The sequence below is a fragment of the Pimephales promelas genome, chromosome 23 (genome assembly GCF_988280905.1).
Source record: "Pimephales promelas chromosome 23, fPimPro1.hap1.1, whole genome shotgun sequence".
In the NCBI taxonomy this organism is placed as follows: domain Eukaryota; kingdom Metazoa; phylum Chordata; class Actinopteri; order Cypriniformes; family Leuciscidae; genus Pimephales; species Pimephales promelas.
The window spans coordinates 10,810,997-10,832,561 of record NC_142791.1 but is presented as its reverse complement, the minus strand read 5'-3'; the positions used below and the strand labels follow the sequence as shown (position 1 = coordinate 10,832,561).

The window sequence follows — 21,565 nt, the reverse complement described above, 5'->3', positions numbered from 1 at the left end:
TGCTAAACCTTATGTTCAGCCCAGACGAAGGAGGCATACTAGTAGGCTAAACGCAGTAATAAAAAGGCTTTAATTGGATTTAATGTGCCTTTCTTAAAATCTCGACATGCGACGGCGGAACTTTTTTTTGTATAATCTGTTTTTCATTTACTAAACCCGTCCTCCAGCTGTTTTCTTTTCCCTCATGCACATCAGCAAAACCTTGGCCTGTATCATCATTCTCCATTGCTTGCCTTTTCCTCTATGACTCAACACTGAGAAACACACACAGAGACACACACAAGCTCCACTTCATTCCAGCACTGGTAAGGTCTAACCTTGCATATTCACTGCTGCTTAGTTGTTAGTGTGTACTCAAAGACACACAATTGTTTGTTCCAAAGTGAGGGAACTACTAAAGAGACTTGGGGAGGAAAAAAATATGTTAAATGCTTTTGAATTCATTTCCGCAAAACGTTTGTTCCTCGGAGAAAACTTAGTAACATTAATAATATGAAGTATGAGGGAAAACTATTTCAATGTTTGAGTTCTCCCAAGAAAATTTGCTAACAAAACTGGAACGCACGACAAAAATACCGATTAAGAAAATTACGTTTTTCATCCAGTTTTCCAAGTTATTAGGACAGGATGGTCTCCTCACTAAAATGTAAATTTGGCTTGTTTTAATACTGTTCTAGTGTTTTTTTTAACGCTAATTGCACTTTCATTAGCTAAGCGAAAACACAGCGGGAGAAAAAAAAGCGTTGTTGTTGCCCCGCGAGACTAGTCTTTCTTTTGGAATGTATCTCAAATAGAGGGTGACGCGAGGTTAATGATTCATTCTGTTCGCATGGATGGACTGATGTATTCATGGTGACGGTGAGAGGGGTCACTACTGGCCTCATAACGTAGGCTATATCTGCTAGTTATCACCTCATGACTGTTATTATTGTTTTCGCTCTTCCTGTTTCTTGTTCGTTTCTTGCTGACCTCATTGCCTTTCTACTGTTACTATGACGACTCTTTCATTTGTGATGGCAACACATTACACATCGAAAGCATATGCCCCATAGCAACCCTTCTGGGCTTGGTGCTATTAAAGGTGCAATGTGTAACAAAGTTGAGTATCTATTAACAGAAATGCAATATGACATCCATAACTATGTTTTCAGTGGTGTATAAAGAACTTACTTAATTAGCCGTAATGTTTTTATTACCTTAGAATGAGACATTAATAGCTCCATAACCGCGGGAATCCCCTTCTAAGAAGGTCGCCATGTTGTGACGTCATATTCCTACCGTAGCCGAACGCGAACAAACAGCGCTACAGAACGCGTTTCATCACTACCTTGAAAGAGAATTAGCGGAAAGCTGGAAGCTAGCCTTACACTCCGTGAGTAGTGACTTTTCCCTTGTGAGTGGTGTAAAATATGTATTTGGGATTGTTTCATGTAACTTAGTTCTCCCTCGCTGTGTTATGGGTTTGTTATGTTGGGGATAGATGTGCTGTTACGTTCGTGAGACAGCTGATGATTAGTATTCATGTCATTGACCGTAAAACAGTGCTACGTTACAGGAATCACTAACCCGTCGATAGAGACTTTTACTAAAGTCTTTTATCACTAAAGTCGATCGCGAAGAATTTTAAAAATCAGAGAAAAAAAGCCTATTGTGTGTAGTAAATAGTATCTATGGGATGCGGAGATGACATGATTGTAACAGCGCGCGCACTTCCGACCTTTGGACTCATGCAGACGCGTCCCAGCTCAGCCACAGCAACAGCTCATATTAGCCAGCTAAACTATTACTACGCTGTTAGAAAAAATATATAGGTGCTCCCTCGCTGTATTATGGGTTTGCTACAGTATGTGGGGAGAAATGTGCTGCTGGTTACGTTTGTGAGACAATCAGCTGATTATTATTTTATTAAATTATATATTAAAACCCTTGATCCTCACCTGACTATGGCTTTGTAAACAGTATTCATGATGTGGTTTATAATGGACTGTGGTACAGAAACAGTGACAATGTTACACACTCTTGGCTTACTCTGGCTATTCTCTGCTGTCTCAGCCGACGAGATGTTTGTCCCGTTTTAGCAACCGTAGCTTCTTCGAAAGGGAGGGGTGAGCAGTGTGCGGAGCCCTTAGTGCAAACCTGGTGCAAACTCGCAACCGAACCACTAGATGTCGCTAAAAGTCACACATTGCTCCTTTAAAACAACATCGAATGGTTGGATCACTTCAACTAAATTGTGATTACAGTGCAACACAAACTGTTACATGTACAGAATCTGTTTTGTGCCTTTCTTGGTGGCATGTTTTTCTCTGGATTGATAGTTTGAGAGACAGCCAAAACAAACAAAAAAAATATATTATTCGTATTTGGTATTTTTGTCTTGTTAAACATCTGTGACACAGGAGCAAAAATATTGGAGAAGAAAAACTGAGTTAGGCTAAAGTAGGCTAATAAGGGAGTATTGAATAAGTTTTTTTCCCACTACACACATCATGGACAGTTTTTTTTTCTTTCGTTTTTAACCTGAATAATTTAATGTGTATTGTTTGCCACTGTGTATTTTTCACACACATACTTTATTACTTTTCCACAATTTTGCTTCTCAGTTTAAATTAATGGTTAGTTTAATAAATAAAAAAACACAACAAACATATTAAGCTAATTATTTTATTTTTATTTAAGCTGGTGTGGAAATATGGCATAAATTGAGAACAGAATTGTCCTATGTGAGTTTTTCAAGTCTTTTCCTTGAGACATCATGAGCATATGCAAGAGTTCAAATAAAACATGCCATGAGAATTTCCTCTGATCCCAGAGCAGCTGTCGACACACACACACACACACACACACACACACACTTTGCTATGTGTGCTTGAATGTTCTTTTATGCGTGGTATGTAATCTATGTAAAATGCTGATGGGAACTGAAAGATGGTTTAGTCTGAGGTTGCCAAATGATTTCTAGTCCCGCCCCTCTCTTTCCCCATTAACCCCAGTCCAGAAGTGAACCTGTTGTGTGCTGGTGTTTATACTGTTGGCTGTGCTGTTTGAGGATGTTCGCTTGCGCTGAAAAGTGTCTAATCCCTTGAATGGTGATGTTACAAAAATGGAAAATTAATAAAAGGGGGAGAAAGGAGATATTTTCTCTACTCTTTCTTTGATTTTCAACAATATGCATATTATGAAACCAACAAAGACAATGTTAAAGCAGACAAATGAATCTAACATTACTGAGTCTTTCAATAGTCTATTATCATCAATATGACCAAAGACATCTATGTATACATATATATACTATATATATATACAAATTCTGGAGTCTCAAAAGTTAACATTAGAGCATTATATTTTAAATCACTTACTAACCGTTTTTGATGTTAGTTAAAATACAATCGATTATTGTTTGGTCATGTTAGCTCAAAGTGATGTTAACAGATACAACTTTTTTTTATTTTAGCAATGTATTAGTAAACAGAAATCAACATTACCTAAAATTAACCCTTTGACGCATAGAGGTCACTAGTGGACAGCTAATTAAAAAGCCTTATATATTTTGCATATGCATGAGTTTTGATGGCATAGTTGCACATCAACCTATGGATGACAGTGTGCATCATCCTACACACTGTCCCCAAGTGGCAAGCCTTTGTATGTGTAATTTTTGTTTTCTCCAAACCAAGATGGCCGACTTCCATTCAGAAATGTCAAGGTGCTACGTAATATTCATCCATTCTAAACTCATGCAAGTAAAAGTGTAACATAGAGTTTGGGAGAAAAAAAAATTGGATTAATCATATGTCCAGTAAATTGGACATCATGCATCATTAGCTATATTTCAGCTACAATTCGTACTATTACTGTGACTGTTGTTCTAGAAAATACTTTAACTGTAACTGTTTTTTTGGCTGCAAATAAATGTATTTGTTTTATTAGATTGTAATCTGCAGTTACATCAAAAAGTAATCCGATTAGCCTACATAATGCATGTTACTTGTAATGCATTACTTTACTCACATCATCAAAAAGTAATCAGATTACATAATGTATGTTCATGTTACTTGTAATGCGTTTACGCATAGGCTATCATCAAAATCTAATCCGATTAGATAATCCATGTGACCTGTAATGCATTGTTTTACTCATTTTATTAAAAAGAAATCTGATTACATTATGGACTTGCGCAACTTTACTCGTTCCATCAAAAATCTGATTACTTAACATGCATTACTTGTAATGCATTACTTTACTCGTTACGTCAAAAAAGTAATCTGATTAACGCAATGCGCGTTACTTGTAATGCATTATACTTCCTCGTTACATCTGATTATGCAATGTGCGTTACTTATAATGCATTACTTTACTCGTTACATCTAAAAAGTAAGTGTCAGGGAGTCACAGGTAATAATAGGACCCAAGCGCAGAGATGAGCAGTAAATGTTTATTTTACGCAACAAAATCCAGCAAAGTCATGAAGCAAGTAAGCGCAATATAAAGGGAGTAGAGCACACGAGTACCAGGTGAGTACAATTAGAGAAACGAGGTCTAGACAATGACTAAACGAGTGTGGTAAAAGGAAACAAGGAGGCAAGACAATGGGAGCACATGGCCAATATAAACAGAGAACAAGCCATGTGCTCAAGCACAAAACACATGGAAACATTTAAAAAAGACAGAACAGACAAAGCTGCCAGGGCAGAGCTCTGACAATCTGATCATGTAATGCATGTTACTTGCAAAGTGGTAAAACACCTGATCACCAGTTTTTCTACAGTCTGAAAAAAAAAATCAATAGATCAATGTAGATTTCAGTCTAAGGGGAGGGCTAATATGGGTAACGCTTCCTTTTACAGTACAGTACTTACGTGTTACAGTGTACTTACCTAATTACTGGCTAATATAAAGTACATGGGTTAGGGGTAGGTTTAGGGTTAGTAACTAGTTATTACCCAGTAATTGTAATTACTATAATAAGTGTGTACATGGGTAACAGGATTGTAAAAGGAAGCGTTACCAAAATATGTCAATTTTGAACATAATCAGAATAATCAGGTAATAAGGGCAAATCAACATGTTCTGGTAGACTGGAGGGAGCGTGAGTGTTAGGTTTCCACAGAGTTGTCCTCCTGTTCTGATATCAAAGACACGTAACATTACATTTGTATAAGTTCTTCTCAGTCTGCTAATCATACGGGATTTAATTGTGTTTGCAATAATTGAAGCTATATTATATATTTTTATATATTTGATAGTTTTCACATGATTTTATGACATTTTATTAATTGCTTTGAAATCCATGTATAACTTTGAAAGGGTTTAACAATGCTGTATAAGTATAATGTAGTTAACTAATGCTAACAAATGAAACCCCTATTGTAAAGTGTTAACCAAACATTTGAAGAAACGTTTAAGACTTTATCAACTTTTTTAGATTTAAATGTTCAGTTTTTTTTAAGATTTTGTGAAAATCAATGCAAAACACAAACATTTTTCTCATTTTCTTAAAAAAAAAAACATGTAACAACAACAAAAATAAGCAGTTTCAATTGGCTATGTCAACAATCATTGCATTACAAGCTGGATTTTTACATTCCAAATGTACGAATTCTCACAGTTTTACACTTAACAAAAGTGTAGCTGCATATTATAGATGTTGCCACAAGGTGTCGCTCCTGTATACAAAATCTTGCCAGATGCTTGGTCATGTCTTGTTCAATTCCACAGTAATGCCAGTAACACTTTACAAAACGGGTGCACTAATATGCATTAATTCATGTTTAACTAATGCACAGATATTCATGAGTTAATCTATGACTCATGAAGAACTAAACCATCAATTAATTATTACTGCACCAGCAACTAATAAAGAGTCTATATGATTAATGAATATTATGTAATACATGAATTGCTATTAATTCAATGTGTCAATGTGTATTGATTCCTTATTATATTTTATTAACTAATAGTGTAAATTAATGTCCACATTTATTCAACACACATCAACTTAAGCAAACTAAGCAAACTATGAAGAAATAAGTTATTTCAACAAAAATACATCAAATGCGAAGTGTCACACAGGGAATTGTGCTAATGTCAATTTACGTTTTTTCACTGTAATGAGGTGTTCATTTTCACTTTAAAAACTGTGAAATTAACGGTATTTTACAGTAAAATTACATGAAATTTACCATTAGATCTATCAGTTATTTACCGTATATAGTAAGGAATAATATTGTGGAAAGGTTGTTAACCAATTAACAGTTTTTCACTGTAGCATCTTTACAGTCTTTTACCATTAAAATCATGATCATTTTTTACAGTAAGGAAGAACACTGAGAATATGCGGCTCTGCTATTATAACACTCTATCATCATAACACTGTGACTAGACAAGACAAAGAAACTAGAACCCATTATTATCAGTGATACAACACTGGATGCGACACAATGCTACACGACACACCCCAACAGTAAACTGATGCCACTCTATTTCTGACGCACTCCGAGCTGTTGCGCTATACTTCTGTTATGAAAAACAAATGGACATGCAATGGTCTGTCATGTCCAGTGTAGACAGCTGTAATGGTCTCATCCAGTTTAAACACATTCGTTTACACTTTTAGTTAATAAAATATGTTATTAAGGAATTAATACATGATGACACGTTTAATTAATAGCAATTCATTTATTACTTAATCCATTAATCATAGACTCTTTATTAGTTGCTGATGCAGTAATCATTAATTAATGGTTTAGTTTTATATGGGTCATACACTAACTCATGATTATCTGTGCTAAGTATAAATTAATGAATATTAGCGCACCCGTATTGTAAAGTGTTACCGTAATGTCTTTGTAAAATACCTTACAAAGGTTGCCTTTGAAGTCTTTCATTCTTTCAGAAATATTTCATAGAGCCTCACCTTCCATCTTGCATATGGAAACTTGATGAACTTTCAGAGTCAGAGATGTGTCACTGTTGCTATGTGCATGTGCAGTAAATGAGCACTCATTCAGTATCACAGCAGAAGGAGATTCATTAGTAGTCCTCCAGGAGTCAGTAAATCTAGATGGTAAACCCTGCGGAGATTTGGCTCCGTGCAGGTTCATGGGGTCTCGATAAGAGGCCGGAGGGCTCCAGGTCTTGTGCGTTCTGCTGAGGCAGCGGCCATGGAGAACGTTCTGGAATGCTTTATTGAACTCTTGGCTGAAACACGGGTAGATGATGGGGTTGAGGCAGCTGTTGAAGTAGCCCAGCCAGAAAGTAATTTTGAAAACAGTGTCCGGGGGTCTGTGAGATGGGAAAATTGAGCCTTTGGGGACACAAATAAGAAAAGACAAAATTACTATTTGCGGCAACAGACCTTCAGCTTCAGATTCATGAGGTCACTCGAAGACGGCAGCAGGTCAAATGGTTTTGGGGGTTTCATATTTTCAATGGCTTTGCTTTGATGTGTCCCTTTCCTGGTATTCTAAAAGCTTTGAACCATACGCACAAATGATAATAGTATCTTAGCTGTCCAATTACTAAGCTGAAAGGCAGATAAATAAGCTGTATTTCCATAAAGCATTAAATGTAAGAACAAATGAAACAGATTCGCCTGCAAATACATTTGGAATATATTCAAAATATTTTGTTTTCTGAACTGCTGTTTAGCATATGAAACCCTTTATTGTAAATGTGTTCTATGACTCTCAGAGTCAAAGCAGTCTGCAATACTTTCTCTTTCTTTCATGATTCATTCTTTCGTTGTAAACAAGCTAATTTAAAAGCTATTTCAAGGGGACCTGCAAGAATTATGTCCATGTTGTTTATGAATAGAGTCATAGTGTGGGAGAACCTTGGGTTGTTTTGAAACTTGTGAGAATAACAAACATGTTAATGAAAGCATAATATCTAAAATGTGTTTCGCTTGAAAACTACGTGTCTATCAAATACGCTCATAGCATTACTTAGCACATATGTTCTCTGTGTTATTGCAAGTTGGGTTCACCCAAAACTTCTTTCATCATTTACTCGTCCTTATTATGTTGTTATAAATATGTACTTTATTAAAATGAAATTGAAATTAAAATGAATGAGGAGGAAGCAGCCAAGCACTAAAATGGCACTAATGTACATTTCTGTTGAAGCTATACAACACATTTGTGTGAGAAATAGATCAAGATTTAAGTTATTCAAAATAATCAAATTTTCGGACGTGTATATTTACGATAATCTCTCTGCAGTAGCTCTCAAATCTCATTCGTACTTTCAAATATTCAAATGGGCACATTCAATTAAGTAGTTTGGCATAATCTTTTAGCATTATTTTGAAGTAAAACAAATTATTTCAACAAAACATTGATTTTTTTTTGACTTTTGACCAAAATGCAAAAACAAAACAAGAACATTTTACATTAAAGTGCCCCTATTATGTTTTTTCTTATGATTTTTCCACATGTAAATCTACTGCCAGCGCTCCAGTCCAGTAGATGGCGGTAATGCACCTTAAAGGAGAAGAAGAAGAGGAAGAATAACTGCCTGAGTCACCAGTAATTCCAGTCTACTCTGCATTCCAATGTCCACACTATCCATAAATAGTGAGATTCTTTTACGGTTTTGTACAGCATGGGGGTGAGTAATTAATGACTTAATTTTCACTTTTTGGGTGAACTAACCCTTTAAGATGCCTTTTTGTCAATCGGATCATAAGTGCACTACGCTAAATACAGGAGTAAACTGACTCCAAAACGTTTTGAGCTTGTCCACTTATGACCACCTCCAGAGGTAATCGAAAACGCATTTGACCGGATTGCTTTCGTAGCGTAAACACTCATGTGGGCAAAAGTGTTCGGATAGCCGCAAAAGAACGCCTACTCTCAGCCTACTGACCTAACGCGTAAACATTATGGGAAGATCGCTAGACAGACAGGATTTTAGACTTTGACGGCAATTAAGAAGCCTAAATGTTTTTTTGTTTTGTTTTGTTTTGTTTTTTCATTTTCATCATTCGGTGGCTCTAAATTGTCAAAGCACCTCTCAAAATTCTTGCAACAAATGCAAAAAAGGCAGCAAATTTGATGGATTCGAAAATTTTTTGTGACGGACAACAGTTTCGGAGGCAGTGTGTAAACGTGATTGACATACTGTGAAGTCGTATTTATTTTTTAATGTGCGATAATTTCGGATGAGATTTTCTAACTCAGTGTGCAAGGAGGACCTTAAGTCTAACCTACATACTGTAGGTTAACAAATTTGCACAATGCTCGCCTATGGTCTTCACTGACTGCCCGGGAAAAAAAAACATCTACATAGACCCTCCCCCAAACACTGTAGTTGTGGCTGAGGCCCTGTTTACACGAGAATGCTCGCGGTGAAAACGTAAAAATATTTGATCGGATGTGCCTTTCGTTTACACGGTGACGGCGTTTCGGGGGCTTAAAAACGCAAAAATGTGAAACCACCCTCCAGTGTGGAAATCTTAAAAATGCTCCCTAGCCGCGTACCCGTGTAAAGGGTAAAAACGCGAAAGTCTGCTAGACAGTGAAGGTTGTACGCAGGCGCGCGGACTTGGTGTTGTCGTGTGGAGCTGCTTCACGTTGCCACCAAGCTGCCTGGAGTGCATACTACATTGAATTTCACGCACTTTTGCGTCACCTTATGCTTGCGGATTTCCCACCCATAACGCTCGTCTAAACGCAGAATAAAAAGTGATAACGCAGCGCCACTTTTGCGTATTCTCTTCAGAATCGTTTCCGTGTAAACATAGCATGAGGCCTCGAAGAGTTTGGTTCATGTTGTCGACATGTTAAAACATGCTGTTTTTTTCCCTGCTGCGAAAGCAAATCCACTTTGCATGCCCTTCCAAAGGATGAGGAACCAGACTTAAATTGATATGGTAAAACCGACACCATTGTTGTAAGTACTGTAACACTGTGCATTAAGTGCTGAGGAAGCACTGGAGCTGAAATTTAGATAAGCTAATAGACTTTTTGTTTCTGATTTCATTGGACCAACAGACTGGTCCATCTGACCAATCAGAGCAGAGAAAGCTCTTGGAAAGGAGGGGTTTAGGCCCCGTCCACACTACTGCGTTTTCGTTTAAAAACGGAGAATTAAAACGAATACGATCTCCGTCCACACCAGCGTTTTATCTGCGTATTAGAAACGATCTCCGTCCACATTAAAACGACTGAAAACGCGGATCACGTGACCATTCACCAACACTGGGCATGTGCGTGCCGGTGTAAACAGTGAATGACGAATCAGGGAAGGATACGTCATGACTGATAACACCCAATCATAGAGCCAAGCATCAGCCTCTGCGTCAGCGTTTCTGAAGTTCTCCGTTTTGTATGGTTTTGTCTCGTCCACACTAAAACGCCCTCCGGAGATTCAAAACGCAGCTCCAGCGTTTCAAAACTTCTCCGTTTTAGGTCTTCGTTTTTCCCGTTTTAGTGTGGACGGGAGGTGCACACTAGGGTAGCAAAAGGTATCCGTTTTTAAAAGAAAACGCAGTAGTGTGGACGGGGCCTTAGAAAGACTGAATCGTTTATTGAACCGTTTCAGACACTGTGAGAAACAAAGTGATTCTACAGTGTATATTATGAAAAAATTAAAGTGTGTTTTTTAGCTTGAGTGCTGTTGTAGGAGACATCCAAAGCTAATTTAGAAACCTTTTAAAATGCATAATTTGGGCACTTTAATTTAAATTTTAGTAAAGAGTATTATAATGTTTTTGGATGGGATTTGTGTTCACATAAATGTCAAGTACTCACTTATGGGCAACACTAGGAAAAAAGGCAGCCAGCAGAGCACGAAACAGCCCACCACAATCCCTAGAGTCTTGCCTGCCTTCTTCTTCTGGAAGAACTTAATCATGAAGGTGAAGTGCGAGTGCTTCAAGTGGACGGCTTCCTCCTTACGACAGTGAACCCGCAGGGTTACTCCGTGCTCCGTCAACCCATTCTTCTGTCTGCTCTTACTCATGGAACGAGTCTTCCGCCGGGCCACCACGTACACTCTACAGTACATTGCCAAAATCACCGCCAACGGAACGTAGAAAGAGCATGCAGCGGAGAAGATGGCGTACCCCGGCTCTTCGTTAACTCTGCACACGGACTCGTCCTCCGGCATTGGATCCCTCCATCCAAACAATGGGCCTACAGAGATGGCAGCCGAAAGAGCCCAGAGAGCCGCCACTGCCGCCAGTGCCCTTCGACTCGTAGCCCAGAAAGGGTACTGCAGTGGGTAACTGACGGCGATGCAGCGATCCACAGAGATCACACAGAGGCTGAGGATGGACGCCGTGCAGCAAAGCACGTCAAGCGCGGCCCAGACATTACAGAAATGGCGGCCGAATACCCAGCGTTCCAAGGCTTCAGATACAGCGGAGAACGGGATCACCACAGAGCTCAGAAGCAGGTCTGCAACGGCCAGATTGGCGATAAAATAATGCGACACGGAACGAAAGTTGCGATGGCAGGCCACGGAGAGGATGACCAGGATGTTACCCATCACACCGAATATTATGAAGAGCATCAGCACCAGGCCCAAAGCCAGTGTCTTTGTGAGATCTATTTCAAACACAGGTATCCCAGTACAGTTGGGACAGTTCTCAGGAAAAAAGGTTGAACTTATGTTATCTTCTGCTGGGAACACGTTGGTCATGACGTCTCGATGCAAGCTACGAAGTTAAGTTTGAGTAGCAAACTGCAGTGATTGGTGTGCAGTCAATGTTGTGCAGATGATAACCATCCATGACTTTTAACATGTTTTGTGGTTTTAACTTCAACATGTTTCAGTAGTGATAGCAGTCACACTTGAGGACATTTGTGTGCCATTTAAGTTTCTCAGGTATGACTTTTGATCTTAGCCATCAGCCATCATCTTGCAACCTTAAAAAGAAAAAAGAATAAGGAAAAAAAAAAGAAAGATTATAAACAGAGTTTCTGACATGATTTTGTTTTTGCCCCAGCAAGCAATGTGACTTATGCTAACCCATCTTAAATCAATTCTATTTTTTTTTATACCATTTTTATCTACAACATGTTTTATGCATACATGTTTTATGCATATGCATACTAGCCACGGTAGTCACTTGGGATATTTAAACATTTTCTTCATTGACTTTCTGGGCCGTCAAGAGGCAGTCCCTTAGGAGCCAATGTGGTAGTTATACTGCTCTCAAATTTAATCAAAAATATCTTCATTTGTGTTCCGAAGACGAACGAAGGTCTTACGGGGTTGGTACAGCATGGGGGTGAGTAATTAATAGCCGCGTTTCCACTGCCGGGCTAGGGCTGGGCCAGAGCTAACAGCGAGCCGGGCCGAGCTAGTGGCCTCGGGCCTCAAGCAGCGGGCTTGCGTTTCCACTGCCGGGCCAGTAGCCCCACAGCGCTGCCCCAGACCCCACCCCTAACACGCCTTTCAGGATCAAACGTCATAAAACCCAACCCATTTCAGCGGGTATTATGAATTAATTTATTTTTTAAATTAGGAAGATAGCATGTATATTAACTCAACTGCCGTAGTGGCTGCAATAGTGTCCCGAGACCAGTACAGGCGATTCTCCATTTCAAGCAGCGATTTTTTTGCGCGATATAACAAGTAGGGCTGCGGGCACGTTTTCAAGTTATTCATTAATCGTTAACCGAGGCCCATCGGTTAATACTCGGTGCATAGTGTGCGCGCCGCAACCTCGAGATACAGATTTTTTAACACCTTTAATAACTGATTGGACCCCATTTGAAACGAAATTAATTTATAGAAATAAAACGCAGCAAGTACGGAGCAGTTAAAGCCGCATTTCCATCACCCTTCAAACTGAAATTGCCAATTGAAAATAAGCAAAACGTCCATTTCACAAAAACTCCGTGTCTGCAAAATAATAATAATAATAATAACCATCATCATCATTATTGTAACATTTTATTAGGCTGCATATGTAGAAGACGCCTTTATCCAAAAAAGGAACAGAGCACAAATAAACACAATATTTTTGACAAATATCAGCGCATATCCAGTGTGTGTGGAGCACGCACTGATGGCTGCGAGACGCCCATGTGAACAGTTTCATTGCATTTCTTTCAGTGGAAACAACTTAAAATACTCTTTAATTTCTGGTCATACAGAAAATAATAATACATTATTCGCAAATAAATTTATTTATAACAAGAAAACGTTGTGCTTTAACAATTAATCAAGACGCGCTTCATGATCTCCGTGAACTGAAGCGCGAGACCTGAAACAGCCACCGCATTCGAATTTGTTCGTTTTAAATTGGACATTTAAAGCTTTAGTCTAGTTATATCCTTTGTAGATTAAAGCTTTAAATGTCCAATTTAAAAAGAACAAATTCGAATCGAAAGCCAATATCTTCTATGTTTATGTAGCTTAATTCTCTCTAAATGTGCATCCGGAGATGGAGATATGTTTTTAGCCGAAAATCATTTAGAAAACAATAGTTTATTAATAAACAATTAATGCCTCGTTATTTTATATTATTTTATTATCAGACACATTTATTATAGCCTATAAATCACCCATAAATCCCCTTTCTGTACGGCTCTTCTCATTCAGCACTGCGGGGAAAATATCATTTCCAGGTTCTAATTTGGCCTCAGAAAACCAGTAAAATATATATTTTTTTCATATTAATTTGTCAAATATTTTAAATGTTTAAGGGGCAAAAAAATCAAACAAATATCTGAAAATTCGTCGATATGTAGCTATATATAGCCTATATATTGTTGCGCAGCATTTGGCATAGGCCTACAGTTCAAATTAAAATGTTATGCAATTTTAAACGGTTAATCGGTTAAACATGGACACCCCTATGCATCTTGCTTCAGATCATAACATAACACCGATAAACTCCGCCTTTTACCTTGAGCACGCCTCTAGCCCGAGCTGGCCCCCTCTGGCCCAAGGTATTCGACGGGCCAGAAATCCTGGCCGTTGGCCCTGAGGAAGCCCCGATCAAGCCCCGGAAGTGACAGTGGAAACGCGACTGGCCCTGGCACGCACTAGCACGGCCCGGCCCTGGCCCGGCAGTGGAAACGCGGCTAATGACTTAATTTTCATTTTTGGGTGAACTAACCCTTTAAGTAATGCATTATGTAATGAGATGGAAAAGTGCTTGCTTCTTCAAGTTAGTGAATTGTTTTGGTGTAGTAGTTTTGCCAAAATGCTCAAGACTCAATTCACAAAAGCCTTGACTCATCTATTTGTGAATTTGTTCAAGTGAACTATAACTGCATAAGCTCACATACAGGCCAAATCTTTCACTGAAGCAGAGCTAAGTCTCAAAAGCATTACATGCTGCATTGATTCTTTTCCTGTTCAAAAAACCTTAAGAAATGCAATTCAAGGTGAGATGCCAAAACTAATATTAAAAAGGCTTTCAAGTTGATTAAGTAAAGCTTGAGGAAATTTATGGATATATTTATAGACACAGCAATACTGAAATCCATATCTTGGATGGTATGTTGGAAATAAATATGCCTTCTGCGTACAAACAAAACCTAGGTAAATACATTAAAACTATACATTTATGATAAAACATTTTTTTTTTTTTTCATTTGGGTGTGTGCTGACTCAGAGTTTGTATATCATCTGCTGAGCCACATTTGGCTATGGGGGCCAAAATATACAGTGCCCAAAATCTTATGGATAATTTTATTATTATACAGTGTACTGAATGACAAATTATGTAACTTGACCAAACCGCTTCCTGTATTTTTGTTTGAATCAAAGACTTTTAAGGGGGTAAGTTGTCACAATGGAAACTGTCACCGAAGAGTCTATAGGCGTTTCAGCTAAATTTAAAAAGAATTCATGGAACAAGAACAACATAACGGTAGGTTAGTTGACCCTTGTCTAAATGTATGTCAGCTTTTTTGTGTGTTCAATTGTTACACAAAAGCTACACCAAAAAAAATATGGTAACTCAATTAAGAATTGACTTTTGTCAAAATTTGTACATGACTGCTGTAAAGTCACATGATTCCAGTTGGCGCCTCTGAAAGACGATGTCTGTGTTAAAACTCCATAAAACAGGATAGTACACACACACTAACATATTTGATACATAGGCTATGTATATTATTGAATAAAATAGGCTAAGTAACATTGCTCATGATCACATATCAGTCACATTTATAAGCCCCATTCTGTATGGCTACTGGATTGACACGTTATAAAATCATTAGCTAAATGAATTGAAAAAGGAATATTCGTTATTTTTGGTTTCTTATATGATAGACAACTATTAAATTATGTTTTGTTGAATTTCTTCTTTTTTCAATTGACCAGAAAAAGTGAAATACATGTTGTGTCACTCATCTGAGAAAATATGGAGATTGAATGTGTTTATTTGAACGAGACGCTTGATGTAGGCCTAGCCTACAAAATTACAACATTTCTGTAATTAGTCTATAGGACTTAAAACTTATATGCTAATTGTCTCTTAAATTAACACCAACACACTGCTACACTAAATAGCTTAATAGACAACAGTTTCACTTTGAAATCGATTAATTAAAAGCTCATCGGTAAGAAAAACAGGTTCATATGATTCCATAATAATAATTGCGTCTGTCAATCGCATGCAGCGTTCGCAATTATGACCAACTAACTTTTTTATTGCAGAGGTTTCATCATTCCGACTAAACATCCTTTAAAAAATGTACACACTTACCATCATCCAGAGCAACATTGGGGGGAAAAAACGTTAGTCTTCTTTCCATTCGTTCGTGATCTTTGAGAAAACAAATAATGCGAGTCTGATGAGGAATCTGATGGGATGCAATACTGTTTGTGCCAACATCCCATAGGCTGCTCACTTCCACCTCTCTCTCTCTCTCTCTCTCTCTCTCTCTCTCTCTCTCTCTCTCTCTCTCTCTCTCTCTCTCTCTCTCTCTCTCTCTCTCTCTCAGAATGTACAGATGGTAAAAGGGAGCAAAGGAGGGCGATACACATAATATACTGCCTGTATCGTTGTTTTAAACATTTATCGTTCTGTTTCTGTTAATGTAACATTTTTTTTTTAGCTTTCTAACTTAGACTTTTCTCACAAAGTCAAAGTATTTTTGTACATGTTCATTTATTTTTGAATAACAAAAACAATCTGAACTGAAAAAAAAAAAGTATTACAACTAAAAACTACTTTTTTGGTGGGCCTGCGAAGGTGTAGGCCTAATTCATCAGCATTAGTAATGAAAGTGAATGTCACAGACAGAAAAACAAACAAACAACAAAAACAACAATTATAACAACAAAACAGTGTGATTAAAACTGTCCATTGCCAGCTCCTGGTCCACATATACTTTCATTGATTGGAAAAGAGCGGCATGGACATTCTTCAAAACATCTGTTTGTGTTCCACAAAAGACAGAATATCATGGTTTATAATGACATGGGAGAAAGAATGAATAAGAACACACTTTAAATTTAATATTTCATTCCAAAAACAAATAAATTAATTTATGCACCTTTTTTTCTTAGAAGAATGAATTTTATTTATTTGTTCGGCTACATGCATCATAGAGCAAATGTTGTTCATCTAATGTCCATGAGATTTTGATCAATAGCATGCATCGATTGTTTGTTTTCTTTCTTCTGTTCTTCCTATTCCCCCTTGTTGTGCATTAAAAAACAGAACTTTATGCAGAAGTTTAATGCAAGCATGGATTGCTTGCATTGAATTTAATTATGTTGGCATACCCTCCTTTGTTGTCACTTTAAACTATTGAAGCACTGTCCTCAAAGCTGCAGTCTCAAGACGTGCTGCGAATGTTAAAGGTTCTTCATTGTTTTGTTGTACGGTTAGGCCTACTCTGGAAGCCAGCCAACGTCAGCAATTGCACAAACCATAAAGCATATGGAGGGAAGAAGGAAGCAAACAACCAACAGATCAGAAGTTTAGCACTTGAAAAGTGCATTGGCCTGCACAAATCATTAGAATAATAAAAAAAAAAAAACAGCACGTTGCTGTCATAGTGCTTATTCTCACTGTATTAATATCATAAGAATTATGTTTATGAATATAAAATGAAATCAATAATATGTGGGTATATAATACGCTATCTAAATAAATAAATGTGTCACAAGTAATTTCTGAACAGAAGAAGTTCCACCTCTGTGAAGAATTGAACTCACTGAACTCACTGAAAAACTCTTTGAACTCACTGAACTCTGCTCAGCAATATCATTCTGAACCAGCAGGTAATGTCAAATTATTCATAATGGACAAAAAAGCATGACTTATTGGTAATTTACTGTACTGGGAGCTGGTGTTGGTGGAGAACAAAGCACTTCAAATTTCAATTAATTGAATCTGACGAGCAGTGTGTGGTAAATTTAATTTGATCAATGTAATTTATTATTATTATTATCAATATATTATTATCATTATTATTATTAAATCTAATCTAGATAAAAACAGGTCATTTTGAATAATAACTGAGTATTTTTTTTTTTATTTTAATTGTTTGTTTATGTTTTTTTTTTTACAGTCAATTGATACACACTAATTGACTTGTTTTAAATTTAGTTGTTTTAATGATGGACTGTAATTTAAATTACTTTAACGTTAGCCATTTATCCTATTCATTCATTCTTTTTTTTTTATTATTCATCTGGTGCATTCCGATTTATTAATTGTAGCCTAATTATTTATCTAAATAATGTAATGCTTAAAATCGATTTCATATGTGGTTCTTTTAAAGGAAATGGCAAAAATGTGTAGTTTAATTATAATACTCGTTGACATTTTTTCATGTGCAGAAGACCAGTTGCTATTGGCTGCCGCTGGTCTTCTTTCATGCGCGCGCATGTTGGAATGGGAATAAGGAAGTAAACAATGTCCACAGAGGGACAAGTTGTTAGTGTGTTTAGGGGACAAAACAAAGTTTATGTAGAGTACTGGCAGTAGTGGATCAAAATTCAGGTCGCCTGCCCGAAACAACATAAAACAACGCTGTGTCTTTCGTTATTTTGTCTCTATAACATATGCTTAAAGGCACGACTTTGCATTAGCTGGTGAGTACGTTTCTATTCTGCTCATCAACTCCTTCAACATTTTTCGAAGTTGCACATGAAACAAATATAATTGGAGTACATTTTACTGTTTGTTTATGAAATAAACTAGCATTTTATTTTGTAAGAATTGTGTTAAAGTAAACCCTACACATTAGCCTATTTTATTTCAAAGTATAACGCACGCAGATGAGGTCTGACCGCAATATAAGATTACACAGACTGCATAAATAACCATTTGGGTTTATTAAATAACCATATAACAGCTCATATTAAATTATTATCTAGACTATATCACCAGGATGCTATCAAATGACAGTATTTGAATTTAGGCTATGTGCGTAATTTCAAATGAAAGGGAGCTAATCCAACCTGATTTTTATGCTGAACTAATTGTGTGGAATTTTTTAAAATTCTTTTTGGTCTCCCAGAATAAACCACGACAGGAGCGGATGCACTCTCTGATAGTCTCAGTATAGTTTGCTGCTTTTCATCCTCATCATCATCCTCAAGTGCCAACAAATCTATACGTCATGATTGCGACACGAAACAACACTGCCAGTGCTGCTCCGAACAATAAAGTGAAATACTCCAGATTGGCAGATAGTGATGAAGGCTACATTGATCTACAGGTGAGAAAACTTGAAGCAGAAAATATCTACAGTTATATGAAAAAGAAAGTACACCCTCTTTGAATTTTTATTTTGCGGATTAGGGCATAAAAAAACCATCTGGTCGTTAGCAGGTCTTAAAATGAGGGAAATACAGCCTCACAACAACACGTGACATATTACACTGTGTCATTATGTATTGGGTGAAAAAAAAGCCATGGGTGAAAAACTAAGTACACCCCATGATTTAATTGCTCATCGAGCCACTTTAAGCAGCAATAAGTTGATGTAGCCTAATCATTTTCTCTCAAATCGTTGTAGAAGAATTTTGGCTCACACTTCATTACAACGTTGCTTCAGTTCATTGATGTTTGTGGGAATTTGTTTATGCACAGCTCTTTTAAGGTCCTGTTGCTACATTTCAGTCGGGTGAGGTCTGGACTTTGACTGGGCCATTCAAACTACTTGATGATAGTCTTCTTCTTCTTCTTTTTTCCTTTTTTTCAGCCATTGTGCTAGTGTGTTTTTGATCATTATTGCATGAGCCAATATCAGCCAAACTTTAGCTGTTGGCCAGATGGCCTCACATTTGACTCTAAAATACTTTGGCATAGCGGAGTTAATGGTCGACTCAATGACTGACTGCAAGCTGCCCTGGTCCTGTGGCTGCAAAACAATCCAAAAATGATCATCCCTCCATCGGTTGGAATGAGATGTTTGTGCTGATATGCTCTGTTTGGTTTTCTCCTTACTTGGCACTGTGCATTATAGCTTAAAGGGTTCACCCAAAAATGAAAATTAGGTCATTATTGACCCTCATGTTGTTCCAAGCCCGTAAGACCTCCATTCATCTTCGGAATACAGAGAATACAATGTTTAATACAGTCATAGTTTTTGTTAGTTTTGGTCCAAAATGTATTTTTGATGCTTCAAAACATTCGAACCAACCCAATGATGTCACATGGACTACTTTGATGATGTCTGTATTTCCTTTCTGGACAAGGACAGTATACCGTACATACATTTTCAATGGTGGGACAGAAAACGTTCAGACTAAATCTAAAATATCTTAAACTGTGTTCCGAAGATGAACGGATTTTTGGGTGAACTAACCCTTTAACATCTCCACTTTGGTCTTGTCTGTCTAAAAGTCTCCAGATGTTCAGAAGTCTTGTCGTTTTAGTTCAGTCTTTTTCTAATTCCACTGCCATGAACTTTAACATTTAACATGTTAACTGAGGCCTGTAGAGTCTGAGGTGTAGCTCTTGGGTTATCCCATTATCCTGGGGCGAATTTGCTGGAATTTGCGTCCACTCTAGGGAAGATTAACAACTGTCTTGAATGTTTTCGACTTGTGAATTATCTTCCTTACTGTAGAATAATGGACTTCAAATTGTTTGGAAATGGCCGTATATCCCTTCCCAGATTGATGGCAGAAACAATAGCTTCTCTAAGATCATTGCTGATGTCTTTCCTCCTTGGCATACATACACCTGGAGGCTCCAGACCAGAAAACTGAACAAAAAAAAAAAAAACGTCTGCTTTTATAGAGTTAATCACACTCTGATGATTTCTGATGATCAGTAAATTTGATCATAAGCTCTTGACTGCTACTTATCCTCTTAATTTCCTATGGAAGTTGTAAAGGGTGTACTTTAGTTTGTTCTCCATTTTGGCCTAGTTTTTGCTATGATTGGTATTCTGCCCTGGTATGCAAAATAGAATTTCTTTTTCACATGACTGTAAATGATATTACATACGGTATGTATCTATTGTGTCATGTATTAAATGAAACACTGTTTTATAGTTCAAGAAAACCCCACCTAAAGTACCCTACAAGGCCATTGCCCTGGCAACATTCTTATTTCTGATTGGCTCTGTATTGATAATTATTGGATCACTTCTTTTGGCGGGATACATTAATGTCACGGTGAGTAGACAAAACTGCAGTATTGTAATAGTATCTGTCAGTCACAATGTTTGACAGTAATTTATGGTCTTTTTATAGCACCCAGATCGCACAATTCCAGTCCTCATCATCGGCGTACTGATCTTTCTTCCTGGATTCTATCATTTGCGGATCGCTTATTATGCTTCCAAGGGTTACCGTGGTTATTCTTACGATGACATCCCAGACTTTGACAACTAAACGGATCTAGTCGTAGTACTAGCTGTTACTTCTGTGTGTTTTTCTGCTGCTGTTATGCATGATTTGCCTTCAGACATTCATTCTCCGTTTACTATAAGTCTCTTTAGGAGAGAAACCGTGGCACACAGTGGCTTGGCTGAGCTTTATTAAGCTGAATACCTTTATTTTACCAAAAGAAAAATGAAGTGCAATATTAAGAGTATTTATTTAGCTAAATATGTAAAAAAGCCAACAAGAAATATGCTGATATTTTTGCTAGCTTTTGTACAACTGTTTAAAATATCATTTTCAAAACTATAAATGTATGTTTCCTGTAATGGAGAATCTGTTATTTACTGTATACACTATCAGTGAAACATTTGGACACAATTTATTTTTTAATTTTATATAAAAATGTACACTTTTTCTTTTTTTTTTTTTTTTACATGGATAAGTTAACCTGGGAAGTGAAGAAATTGATTAAAAAAAAGCATCAAATAGACATGTGACCCTCTTCACAATGTAAAACAGTGTAGTAGCTGCAATAATTAAACATAATTATGATTTGTTTCTCTTTTTTCGTGTAGTTTTAACTGTATACCATTATTTTAAAATGTGGATAATTGTAAAAATAAAGACTGAGGTCATGTGTCCAAGGTTTTACTGGTAGTGTAGTTAAGTTGTTGTGGCAGTATTGTTTTGTGGAATAAACTGGTTTTATTCAGACATCTATTTGGTTTGAAAATGACAGAATGAAGTATTGATGTTCACCTTCTTGTGCTGCTTTATTTTGAGGGAGCAAAGAGTGTTG

At 37.1% G+C, this 21,565-nt stretch overlaps 2 protein-coding genes across 2 annotated transcripts; one reads left to right on the top strand and one right to left on the bottom strand.

The window, feature by feature from the left end:
• Positions 1–4,426: 4,426 nt before the first annotated feature.
• On the bottom strand, positions 4,427–15,837 carry adra1ab (adrenoceptor alpha 1Ab). The gene is made up of 3 exons (XM_039676748.2): positions 15,677–15,837; positions 10,755–11,873; positions 4,427–7,306 (listed from the first exon to the last, which is right to left on the bottom strand). The coding sequence occupies exons 2-3, from the start codon at positions 11,644–11,646 to the stop codon at positions 6,903–6,905; spliced, it is 1,296 nt and encodes a 431-aa protein (XP_039532682.2). The 5' UTR covers positions 11,647–11,873; positions 15,677–15,837; the 3' UTR covers positions 4,427–6,902.
• A 1,966-nt stretch (positions 15,838–17,803) lies between these two features.
• On the top strand, positions 17,804–21,480 carry tmem230a (transmembrane protein 230a). Its single transcript, XM_039676750.2, has 4 exons — positions 17,804–18,018; positions 18,447–18,647; positions 20,434–20,556; positions 20,635–21,480. The coding sequence occupies exons 2-4, from the start codon at positions 18,549–18,551 to the stop codon at positions 20,773–20,775; spliced, it is 363 nt and encodes a 120-aa protein (XP_039532684.1). The 5' UTR covers positions 17,804–18,018; positions 18,447–18,548; the 3' UTR covers positions 20,776–21,480.
• The last annotated feature ends 85 nt before the right edge of the window (positions 21,481–21,565 follow it).

Excerpts from the sequence above, each read along its gene's own strand:
- tmem230a (XM_039676750.2), top strand. The coding sequence starts at position 18,549 with ATGATTGCGACACGAAACAACACTGCCAGTGCTGCTCCGAACAATAAA. Across the intron at positions 18,648-20,433 it reads AAGGCTACATTGATCTACAG|TTCAAGAAAACCCCACCTAA; the intron begins GTGAGAAAACTT and ends ACTGTTTTATAG. Across the intron at positions 20,557-20,634 it reads CGGGATACATTAATGTCACG|CACCCAGATCGCACAATTCC; the intron begins GTGAGTAGACAA and ends GTCTTTTTATAG.
- adra1ab (XM_039676748.2), bottom strand. The coding sequence starts at position 11,646 with ATGACCAACGTGTTCCCAGCAGAAGATAACATAAGTTCAACCTTTTTT. Across the intron at positions 7,307-10,754 it reads TTTCCTAGTGTTGCCCATAA|GCTCAATTTTCCCATCTCAC; the intron begins GTGAGTACTTGA and ends GTGTCCCCAAAG.